Below are 12,924 nucleotides of genomic sequence, written 5' to 3' on the forward strand. Positions count from 1 at the left end.
GCTTTCCCACCTGTAAAAACATTACCAGTAATACAGACCTTCGACATTGGAACTTCTGGTGTTGAAATGTCAATTCCATTTTACCTTTCAGAAATTTTGGTAATTCATTATTACCAATTTTGGCTAACTGGTTCGATAAAAAGGTGGAAAATTATTTTGATTTTCCACATTTTGATAGTAAACACACACACACACACACACACACACACATATATATATATATATATATATATATATATATATATATATATATATATATATGGGTCCCCTTCACATGGTCTACATTTCAGAATATCGAAGACCATATGGCTGAGACTATATGATCAACATTCGAAATGTCGCCCATGTGGAACCGGCATCTCTGCTCAGTGTGGAATGGAAAGATTTCCATCTTCTGCACTGTAGTGCGATCTTGGATTTGGTATATTTAAGTTCCATGGGGTGTGGGGGGCTGATCCCCCCCCCTGAGGTGTGCAGGGGGGCATAGACCCCTGTTAGCAGAGTGAAGGTAGGTTTTTGTTGTGTTTTTTGTTTTATTCAATGGTCGACATTTCAAATGCTGATCATATGGTCTCAGCCATATGGTCTTTGACATTCTGAAATGTTGACCATAAGAAGTAGATCCATATATATATATATATATATATATATATATATATATATATATATATATATATATATATATATACACACATACACACCCATGGACAATACAATCAATATGTTTGTGATATAACAGTTTTAATTTTAAGTGTGGTTGGATTGTTTTTGAAACATAACAGGTTATTCATTTGTTCGCTTTAAGACATAGCAACATGTGTAAGTAATACTGCATTTCCAACAAAGTGTGCACAATGTAGAAAAATTATGCATAACTAGCAATTTAGCAATATGCATGTGACTATGATGAAATAACCATAAAAGGCTTAGTGAACTAATGGCACAACAAAAACCTGAAGTTGTTTTATCAGATAGAGGTGTATTAGTGTTTTGAAAGCTGAGCACTTAGCTCACCCTCTGCCTGGTGTATCTGGACATGGGGAACCAGTCCCAGCATCACCTTAACATCAGCTGTTTGGTTTCCAGGCTGATGGGAGATGCAACTAATGTACAGTTGTCAACAAGAGCAGATAAGGAGGATCCAGGGTAAATGATAAAATATACAAGGCTAATCTCCTAGTACTGAGATAAGGCTGTATTTAGCAAAACAGGTTTATAGATTAGCTCAGCAAAAGTCATTGGGGAAGGCTTCAAATCAACCAGCTAAGTGTTTGGTGCTTTCTCTTTGGAAAGGATATTGGCTAATATGATGGTACACAAATGCCTAGTAACTGCTAATGGTTCTATCACCCCCCTACCCAAAAACTCTAGCATGCATGACTGCATTAACAGATCTGCTCATGTGTGTTCAAATTTCCACCATCATCAGACATCAACAAAATGTCCATCACATGCATGCCTGATCTGCTTAACCTGGGCAATATTCCTAAGATAGAAATACGATCTCTGGATGTCAGCAGACAACTGATCTCTAAAGGCTGCTTTGTCATCAAGAATAATGTCCAGATGATGGACTTCAGAAACAAGCTCCAACTGATTGCCACCTCAGATGATTAACGGTATCAAGAGTGAAAAGTTTGATAGATGAACATTAGCTGACACCAATAATATTTCAGTCTTGGTTTGGCTGCATTTCAGTTAAATAATGATGACCGATTAAAGACGGATTCCATGCAATCCTCTAAGGCTGCAAAATGTGGTGATGCACTCATAGAAAAGGAAAGGTAAAGCTGTGCATCTTTAGTATAAGATTAATAAGAAATACCCATCCTTATAATGATCCCCATCTGGGGTAGTACATAAACACGGAATAGCAAAGGAGTCAAAACTGGGTTCTGTGATACATTGCACTTCACATTGCAGGTACATGATGAATTTATACCGTACACAATGCATTGAGAGTGGAGAAAGACAAGAATGAAACTAATCCAAAACAGTATTACCCATACTGCAATAATGACTTAACTGCTTGGAAACAACAACAAATGCTGCTGGGAGATCTGCTAGGATTAGCATACAGTATTCCCAATGATCTGTTGTTATCAAGATGCCATTTACTACTTTTAACAGAGCAGTCTCCTTGCTAAGCTAAGATCTACAGCCAGACTGACATGAATGTAGCAGCTTGTGTGATGTCACAGAGACGTACAGCTGAACATACACCTACCCAAGAAATGGAGAATTGAGACAGATCACCAATTCTCCAGCAAATTTGAATTAAAAGAAGGTCTTTTGAGTACACGGGGTCACTAATACCTCCTTCAACATATCTAGGAATTTTCCTGTCAGGGGTGAATGAACAATGCAGAGAATTAATGGTCCAAGTCACACAGCAGGATTTAATCAGTCTTGTGGTTCCTGGATCCAAATTACATCAATCACAATCATAGCTAAGATCACATCCATGATGCTATCAGAAATTATGTTTTTAACTCTGCACAACACCAGTCCTGGTTTCCCATCACAGACATTTGACGCAGTACATCTCTGCACCGGTGACACTGGAGCACCTGACGTTAGCCATCATGTCAGTGAAAAAATGAGTTGCTTTTTCACACTCAAATGCAGAAAATCTTTTTGGATGCAAAGCAAACTGGGCTGCTCAGTCTGACAATAACCTGAAAGCTTGAAGCAAGTCAGTTTGTCACTGCTGAGATTTCATTTAACAGAAAATCGCCTTCTTGTTACAGACCTCCGCCTAGTAATGAGTATAGTGTTCTTCTATGCTAAGCTTGTCCTTCAACAGGTATATGTCTCATCTCCACTTCCGTTTTTACTTTATCCTTGACAAAGTAACAGCTGCAACTCATTGTCAAGCCATGGGTCGAGATTACATGCAGAATGGCATGCATTTACTGAACAGACAGACTCCAGAGCACCAGTCATGGCTTGACTATAATACACCACAAACTCATCTATGCCATCAGTACTAATTCTCTCAGGAAAATTATCTAAAACAGGACAGAAAACCTCAGCAGTAGCACTCCTAAGATGTTTGCACTAAACCAAGATATATGAAGGTGCAGATTATGGGGGAGACCCAAAGTAAACCCCAGTAAAAATGGTCAGACTAAGAGACTGGTTCCATCACCAGATCCCTTGTATTCAACTCAAGCTGAAAGACCAAGTCTAATGAAGAGCCAAATTTATGAGTAGCAGATGAAAATCTGTGTAAGACAAATGGTACCATTAAATTTAGGAAGTTTATGATGGATTGATAGCTCTCATCGTCAACCCACACATTACATTTGCTGAGTACTAGTTACCTCAGTCATTCATGGGTAAAGCTGACAAGGAGTTCTGCAAACTCCTGCAGCACCACCCCACATAGCATGGCGGATAATATGGTAGGAGGAGGTATGAAATTTAAATCTGCTGCAGGCATATACTCAAAGGGATTGACTTTCTTATCCTGTAGTTTGGACAGCTTCAAACATGAGAAGAAACAGACTGCCACTCCCCCAACACAACTATCCTCCTAACTGACTAGTCCTGTGGGTGTGCATGACTTTGAAACCTAGTGGGCTGCATAAACCAAAACAAGGGTCCTACACTCTCATCCAACCAGATTTCAGGGATAAAAATAAGGTTCACAGAACTAACCACATCAGCAATAATGCCTGGCTTGTTTACTGGAAGACCCCTGGAAGATATATGGGGAACAGATCCAGGCTGTGTCCAGATGACATGCAGGCTGCCTAGGTACCAGAATAAGATAAGCAAGACTGTGATCTCATATTCGATCCCCCCCCAGGGCAGTACTGAGTGACACTAATCCCTAATAGCACAGCCCTACTGGGACTCAGCAGTGGAACTTTCCTCTTAAAAACCATCCCAATGTGAATTAGTCACATTGAGCCTCCAGCCCCTTTATGATACAGACAGCTTGAGAGGTGAGCAGAGTACAGGGCCATTAGAAGCCCCCCAAAATAAACGAGCCTCAAAGTAAACCAAAAACAATGAAAAAAATTAATACCACAACCTAAATAAAGTAACTAGTAATAAACAGTCAGGTAAAAGAAAGCAGTCCCGGCAATGATATATGTGTGTGTGTGTGTGTGTGTGCGCGCGCAAGCGTATATCTATGTAGGGTCTATATTAGATAAACAAAAGTTTATCTAAACGAATGCTCACGAGTGAAAATTGCAGAACTCAGAACCGCAATTGTGAGATCGCGGTACAGTAAAGATGGGAATATTTGCCCTTTCCTCACTGTAGTACAATCTCGGAGTTGGACTATATATTTAGCGGGGGGTGTGGGGAGCACAGCCCCCCACAATTCCAGTTTCAAGTTCTTGGATTTTCGCTCATGTGAGCATTCGATTAGATAAACTTTAGTTTATCTAATACAGACCCTCTACGTTGTTGTTGTTGTGTCTTTTGGCTATTTCCGGTTAGGGGTTGCCGCAGCGGAACTCTGGTCCGCTAATGATTGGCAGCAGATTTTTACGTGCCGATTTGCCGGCCCTGACGCACAACCTTCAATGAAGGTATGCCCATTCACACATGTCTCCACACAGAAGATGCTCTAGCTAAGAATCGAACAGGACAATGTCTTACTGTGAGGTGACAACGCTACCGCAGCACCACCACCGCAGTTATAGACCCTCTACGTATTATGCAGAAAAAGCTAGACAGCATCCACCTTTACCCTCCCTCATCACCTGGGTTTTGGTCGGAAATGGTCTGTGAAGGAACCCCTCATTTATAGGTTCATAGGTTCATAGATTAGTACTAAGCTAACTGCCCTTGTGAACCATTTTAAGCCTAGCCAATAATCCTTTGTGAGACTCAAACCCTGCACCTTGTGTTTGCAAGGCAAACACCTTAACCATTAGGCCACCCTCCCAACTTATCTAGTTTCCAAAATAAACTAAAGCTAAGCAAATGTAACTGTATTATGTCACTGATTGCATACATCTGCGAAGTGTAGATGCATTAAATGAAGACACTTTGTTTCATTTGACTTTTTATTTTATAGCAGTTTTGTAGAAGGCATGATATAATTTCAATGGAGCTCAGTTTTTTTCACTTAAGAAATAAGAATGAATATTCTTAAGTTTCAGTCTGAGAAGAAGAAGATGAATTAAAAAATAAAATTCCGTACGCAAACACATTACTGAATCTGAGGATGTCAGATTTACTTCATTATCTTAAAGCTATGTTTTCCAAAGCAGTTATCTTTCATTGTACAGCATGGCTATATTAACAGCGCTGCAAAAAACTGGCAGTGTTCCTCTAATTGCAAAGATGAAGGAAATGAAGCCTATCACCAGCTAACACAGCAGGATTTCCCCCTCCCACCTTCAGGAGTTTTCCTGTAATGGTGAACACCTAATAATGACCACGTCAACACAGACTAGCTTTCCAAACGTTATATAAGCAGAGGAAAGCCGAGTGATTCAGTGGCAGAGGAAAAATACGTAACACTTTTTTTTAAATTAATCTCGCTCTCTCTTTGATATCCAGACTTATTTCACCTCTTGTTAGAATGATATTGCATGCATATTATTTTTGTACAATCAGAGTTTCTGACCTTGACCAAACATCTGGAGTACTACTGACTATGGTGACTAAATCTTACTGCAAATAGATAAATGCAATCAAACTATGGGAACCTTTATTAGTTTCTCAGTTTCCTGGAGCCTCAGTGACATTGTCTTTTGATTAAAAACTTACATTTGTGGCACAGTAAGTAGAATTTCTGCCTCACAGAGCTTGAATTTGGTTCCTGGCTGGGGTGCCTTCTGAACTGAGGTTGTAAAGTCTAACAGTCTACATACGTCTGACAAGGGATCCTTAGTTTAGTCCATATCTGTAGTACATATGGTGGATGTGAGATTATAAATTGCCTCTAATATGCGTGTCCTGTGATTGGCTGGCATTGTGCCCATGCCTGACTTCCTAGTCCTACTTAAGTCTGCTGTATGCCAGGAAAGGCTCCAATTCTCCGCAGCCCTGAGGCAGATAGTAGGTTATGAAAAGGTGTAGGTAACATGTTAGTTTGCAGGGAGTGCTGAACAGAAAAAGTTGCCATTAAGCAATCATGATCACTTAGTGACAGTTTGTAAACTGTCAAACTGTTTTTTAAAGGAAGCAATGAGTTAGTAACTCTGATACAAAATAAACATTTTTGCAAACCTGTGTTGTCATACTTAATTAATGAGCTATTGAACACAGACTGCTTTTTTTCTGGATGGCCTGCAGAACATAAGTTTGAAGCAATGGTGTAGCTAGGCATACTCTTTGCACAATTTTCTAAACATTACTTAAGAGAAACCATGGCTATTTTAGACCATACTATATCCAAAACTGTCTAAATGAATGCCTCCAATAAGGGTTACATAAACTGAAAAATATGTAATTAATGTCTTTTAGAGGGAAAGTGATGCACACATTTCTTGAGTGCTGGGGATGGGTAATGTGTCGATTTTTTAACTGCCAGATGGGTTGGGTAGCAGCAATAACAGCACACAAGTACAAAATGATATTCTCTGGTTACACCCCTGATTTGAAGGAGTGTTGACAATGTACATACATCAGCTTCAATGCATCCTTGTTGGCACACTGCTAAGCAACAGAAGTGCATCAGCCACTAGTAAGGTGGGGTGCTGTCTGACAAAACTGCCTGTTTGGGGTATCTTCTAGCATGCACGTGAAAGCAAAATACTACAGAGAAAAGTGATGACAGACATTTTCTATACATTAACTCCAGGTGCACAATATCTTTTGATGTGACCAAAGCTGTGTTTTGGCTTCATGCTGACCTGCATGCATGTTGAATAGGTCCAACTACAGATGACCTGCTCTCTTGGGTACACTTTTCTCTCGCATGCTTTGTGGTAACCCAGCATTAGTGGTAAACTGTTTAAAAAGGGACAAGCAGCCCCTGCAGTATTTTTCGTACCGGATAATTAATGAGAAATCAAAGGTATGCTCAAACTGCTGGCCATTTCTAAAAGGAAAGTCTTTTCTGAATCAGATGCAGCTGTCAAAATCAGCACGCAAATCTGCTGAAATCAGCACACACACTTGCGCCCAAACTTTCTCATGCAACAAACCATATTCCTTGAAATTTCAGTATAGACAGTTCAACCTATGTCATATTTATTTAAAAAAGAAAACAGCAAAATATGACTAGTTAAAGAAAATATTTTACTGGTTTTGAGATATGAAGGCAATTTTAGACCTGAAACCTCTGAACAAACAATGATAAATAACAAGAACACTGGCATATTTCATTTTAAGATGTTCTCTTTAAGAAACCAGCCAGGATTGGATGTCTCCTTCCACTCTGAAGACATTATCCAATGAATGTGATGGGAATTTGCAGTACTGGAGATGATTTTATACTGTTACCCCCCCCGCCCAAACCCTGACTGCTGGTATTCTGCCTGTTGACTTGAAAACTATGAAGATACATCCCAGATTGCAGGGTAAAGAGAGCTCATAATCTTCCGACTAGTCAAATAATAATAATAATAACAGTGTAAGGCAGTGGGTATCAGAGGCCCTCCTCAAAGTAAAAGCTACATCATCTGTGTAACAAAAGAATATAAATTTGATTTTTCTGTGCCTTTAACCTTGTTTGGGTCACCTGCTCCATTTCCTACAATACAGCGGACTTACCTTGCAAAGCCTGGGAGCTCCACTGTGTCAGTTTCTTCCCATACTTAATCTTATATTCCTTTATCAGGTTTTCAATTTCCTGGAGCCTCTTGGTAGCTATGGCATACACTTGTTTCTTTTTCCTAAACTGGTCAGCACTCAGGTCCAATGACAGCTGTCTTCTTGCTTCTTCTGTAACCTGCTTCTGAACTACAAATTCTCTCTCCAGCTCCTCCAACTGGGATTCCTATGTTTTTTTTTTGAGGAGGTGGTAAAAAAAAAAAAGACATCACAAGCATTATTTCTGGGTCACATTTTTCACAGAGCAGAATTTCAAACACAGTATCTAGCTTTTACCATTTGAGTAACTGTAAAACCACTTTTAGTGATAAGTTAACTAAATCACTTGAGTGGCAGAAGTGCCTTAAGCCAACATTGCTCCTGATGTAACCAGCTTGTACAAAGAGGTGGCTATACTTGATCAACACTGAACTGGGCTGATGGTACTCAAACCTGACTTTGGGATCTTCACAATCAAACAGTATCACTTAATCAATACTTACTTCGTAAGTACCTTAAAATTCAGGGTGCCTTATGAAATATGTATTTCTTATACATTTTTATACATTCTACATACACATAGTGATATACGTTTATTTTCATCATATGGATAGTTTTTTCATGTAGTCAAATGTATTTGTTATATATCTATTAATTTCACATACATAAGATTTTTCAATACACATATATATATATATATATATATCTATACTCATTTTTATGTGTGTATATCAACATTTTAATATATATACATACATTTATTTTACTATATTTAATTTTTACACATATAGATTTTTACATGTCAACATTTATATGCTCACAAACAGCTAATTTAAACATTAAATTATGATTATTATATCATAATTATTATTTTTTCAACAATATATTTTTAAATAAGTCTTAGAAATAGACAGGTTACACTTTGCATTATGATGTTTTTATTTATGTTTTATGCTTATATTGCTTATACTGTTTATATTTTTTGTAATTAATAAACATGTTTATATATATGCTGATGAAGAATTGTATACCTCTTTAAGAGGTTAATTTGCTCTGGTTATTAAGTCAGAATGAATTGAGTATAAAAGAAGTGTGTTTCAAGAAAGAAAAAGTATTGGTTTGAAAAAGCACTTGTTGCGAAAGCGCTTACCATCATTTAACTTGTGGATCCAATAAATCAACTTTTATCATCATTTGGTGTCGTTTAATATTGCGTACTTTTTGACTGCAGAGTCGCTTAAACTATTGTGCTACTTGATTACAAAGTTATCCTTTTCACTGGACTGCACAGTCGCTTTTCGTTTTTTGGTCTGAATAGACCGGGACTAATTGTTAGCAAGGGTAACTTGGTTCGTTTTTGCCATTTGCTTTTTGGCTTCACAACAAGTAAACAGGAGCAGACACCAACTCTTTTACTTATTTGACATATTCTGGCTTTTATACAGTTGGTGTTACTAGCGACAAGGTGTGCAGCAGGTTTCATTTTTATTTTTGCATTCATCATTTTGTTATTTCTTGCTGACACACCTGCCGATAGCTCCATGGCAGATATACAGAGTACCGGAAGCACTAACGTCAACGTGGAACTTCCTTACAACCCAGGAAGCAACACGAAGAAGTGGAGTTCCATAGAGAGGCTGAAACGTTGTTTGACTGATGTCGGAAACCCGTTAATGGACTGTGAGATATTACCAGTTGGAAATGAGGAACCGTTCAACAGTGGAGAAATCGAAAAAATGAATTTAGAGCTGAACTCATTAGAGGGTGAGCTCTTAAAACTCAAGCGACTGCAATTGCAAAGATTTCATTTCGAAACCTGTATACAGAAATGCATAGTACCCAGGGGACTGAGAGTTCTAAAAATGCCGACGACGGGAAATATGTTCCCAGAACTTTTGAGGCGTTGGCAGCAGCTCAATTTGGAGGTGAGCTTTAGTTTCATGAAGCTCCTAAATGATTACTTTCTACCTGATGAACAAGAACTGTGTAATTCAATCAAATGTAGACAGATTGAACTGTATAAAAATTATAATGATGTTTTATTGGATTCCAAATTAGAACGTGTTATGGATAATGTTGCATTGTTTGAGAAGAGGTTGCTTGAACAAAAGAAACACAAGTTAGCCGAGATACATACGATTTTGCTAATGACCAAGTTTTTACTTGGCCGAGGTATTTTGCTGGCAATAATACGAGACAAAGTGGGTCTCAAACATTAACTCGCTCAGCAAATAACAATGGTATAAGACATGTAGAGAGTGTAGTTAATACAAATATTACTAATAAGGAGGGTGAACATAACATAGCAAGTAATGTAAGGAGTGTGGTTGATGGTCAGGGATGTCTAATTAGGTCAAATGCTGGCACACCACCTGAACAGTTAAATAGGAATCCTACACCTATGGAACAGGTGACAGAGCCACAGGTTGTTCGAAATAAAACAAGAACACAACATGTGGTTAACAAAGAAGGCGAGCTATCACGCCCTTTACCCATAGTAGAACAATATCAGAAGGGGAGGGAACGGTCTATGAGCAGGGGCAGACAAAAGAGAAAGGCCTCCAATTACGATCTGAAGGAACCCACTATCAAAAAGATTTTGGAAAAACTGACCTAATATATAACTTGTCGGATAGACCGTTGGATAGATATGATATAGAGGTTTTAAATAAAGGTCTTACCTTTATACCCTCTAAAAAGAGTTCAATCTCTGATTGCATCCTGGACTTAAAACTTTTTACCAGAAATTTACAGCTAAAAGTCATGTTTGCTAACAAAGGATCTACATATACTTCTCTAGGCTTTAAGAAGCCTAGTCTTATGATACCTAGCTTACATCCCATTATTGAGGTGTTTAGCAGAGCTGTGGAGAATGAATTTTATTCTATGCAAGGAAGGAGTAGTGGTAATAAAAGGAACAACTTGTCTTTTAGGCAAGTACAAGCATTAAATGGTCTTATGTCGGATAATAATATATCAATCAAACAAGCGGACAAAGGGGGTCCAATAGTCATTTTCAATAGAACAGACTATGTAAGAAGAATGTTGGATTTATTGGATGATGCTGACTACTATCAGGTTTTATCTAAATTAGAAGTCACGAACATCATTGCTAATGTTTATGTCAACCATGAAGACATGTATAAACTGTGTTTAATGGATTTTCAACTTTATAGTTTTTTATTAATAGAAGAACCAGTAACACCTATTATTAGAGGTCTTCCTAAAATCCATAAGAATGAACTCGACCCACCCATGAGACCTATTGTCTCTGGACGTGGTTGGGTTACTGAGAACATATCTTATTATATAGAGAAACAGTTACATCCTTTGTTAGAAAAGCATAGTACTATATTGAAGGACTCCAAGGATTTTTTATTGGATTTTTATGAAGCTACTAAAAATCAACAGGGCAATTTGAATTTGTTGTTAGTGACTATGGATGTGAAATCGTTGTTCACCAAGATTCCGAATGACTTGAGATTAGAATTCTTACATAGTTTTCTAATGACACACTCAGGTTTAACCCTGACCAAAGTAGATTTCATATGTATCCTGTTGGAGCTTGTCCTGGATAGTAACGTCTTTTTGTTTGGAGAGTCATTTTATTTACAAAAGAATGGCGTAGCTATGGGCACACCTTGTGCCAATAGCTACGCCAATCTGGTAATGGCTTACTGGGAAGAAAACATGTTATTTAAACTGAGAAGTTACACGGAACATGTAATTTTTTACAAACGTTTTGTGGACGATCTTTTTTTCTTATGGCAGGGTAATATTCATGATTTGCTCATTTTTGAAAGAGAGGTGAATCAGTTAACACCTTTTCTTAGTTTCACTATGGAACATTCATCATACAGTATTTCTTTCTTGGACATTCAGATCTGGCGCCTACCCAGTGGAATTTTCAACACAGGTATGCATAGGAAGTCCTGTCATAGGAACAGTTTATTATGTAGAGATAGTATGCATCCCCCTCATGTGTTCAGGAACATTTTAAAAGGCCAGGGAATGAGAGTTTCCAGGCTGAACTCAAGCCCTGCAATTTTTGAAAATGAGATGAATGCCTTAGTGACTAGGTTCGAGAATAGGGATTATAAAATAAGTGAAATCAATGACACATTAAGTAAAGTTATGGAATTGAGGCAGGGCAATGCAGTTCCCATTTTCTCTAACAAGGGTTTAAGTAAATATAGATTGAGAAGTGAATCAATCATGAATGAAGAGAAAAACACTATTAGATATACACTTTATTACACTCAAGACACTAGAGAAATCAGACAGTGCATTATTAAGCATTGGGATATTCTTAGATTGGACCCAGAGATTTCACAGTTTATAGAGGAACATCCCTGCTTTGCCTACAAAAATAAGAAGAACCTACATAAATTGCTTTGTTGTTCTGATTATATAACCACAGAAATGTGTTCTGGCTTCCAAGGTACTAATCCATGCAATAATTGCAATTATTGCAGTTATGTATCCAATCTTTCTGTTTTTGTGCACCCAGTTACGGGTGAAATGTTTAATATAAAAGTAAATGCCAGCTGTATATCCAAACACTTGATTTATTTAGCGCGATGTGTCTCCTGTATGTCTTTTTATATAGGAAAAACGGACAGAATGTTGAAGGAACGTATTAGGGAACATCTCTATCAAATACGAATAAAATCACAAGTAAATGCTTTATCAAAGCACATGTTAAGTAGTGACAATACACATAATTTCACTTTTTCTGTCTTACAAGTTTTACAACCTAGCCCAAGAGGAGGCGATATAAAAAACATAACGGAGTCAGTGGAAGCCCAATGGATCATAAAGACCAGAGCACATTGTGCCCCAGGGTTGAATGACAGGGTCCCATTGAAACCCATGTTAAAAAATAGGAGAAGTAGACCCTGTTGAGTGATATTTTGAAGCCTCAATGCAAACCTGATATTGTGCTACATATATACTCAGGTTTGCATTCCATGGATATATTTCTTATACATTTTTATACATTCTGCATACACATAGTGATATACGTTTATTTTCATCATATGGATAGTTTTTTCATGTAGTCAAATGTATTTGTTATATATCTATTAATTTCACATACATAAGATTTTTCAATACACATATATATATATCTATACTCATTTTTATGTGTGTATATCAACATTTTAATATATATACATACATTTATTTTACTATATT

General features: G+C 37.6%; 1 protein-coding gene across 6 annotated transcripts in view; it reads right to left on the bottom strand.

Annotated features, from left to right (window-relative positions):
- The window catches only part of CCDC120 (coiled-coil domain containing 120), a 1,397,471-nt gene that overhangs the window by 205,695 nt on the left and 1,178,852 nt on the right, over positions 1–12,924 (bottom strand). For all 6 annotated transcript variants that reach the window (XM_044080396.1, XM_044080398.1, XM_044080397.1 and 3 more), the window contains one exon: positions 7,690–7,915. In XM_044080396.1, coding sequence (XP_043936331.1) covers positions 7,690–7,915 — 226 coding nt within the window. The remainder of the gene's footprint in view (positions 1–7,689; positions 7,916–12,924) is intronic.

The sequence above is a fragment of the Protopterus annectens genome, chromosome 8.part0 (assembly GCF_019279795.1).
Source record: "Protopterus annectens isolate FY-2018-M chromosome 8.part0, PAN1.0, whole genome shotgun sequence".
Classification (NCBI taxonomy): domain Eukaryota; kingdom Metazoa; phylum Chordata; order Ceratodontiformes; family Protopteridae; genus Protopterus; species Protopterus annectens.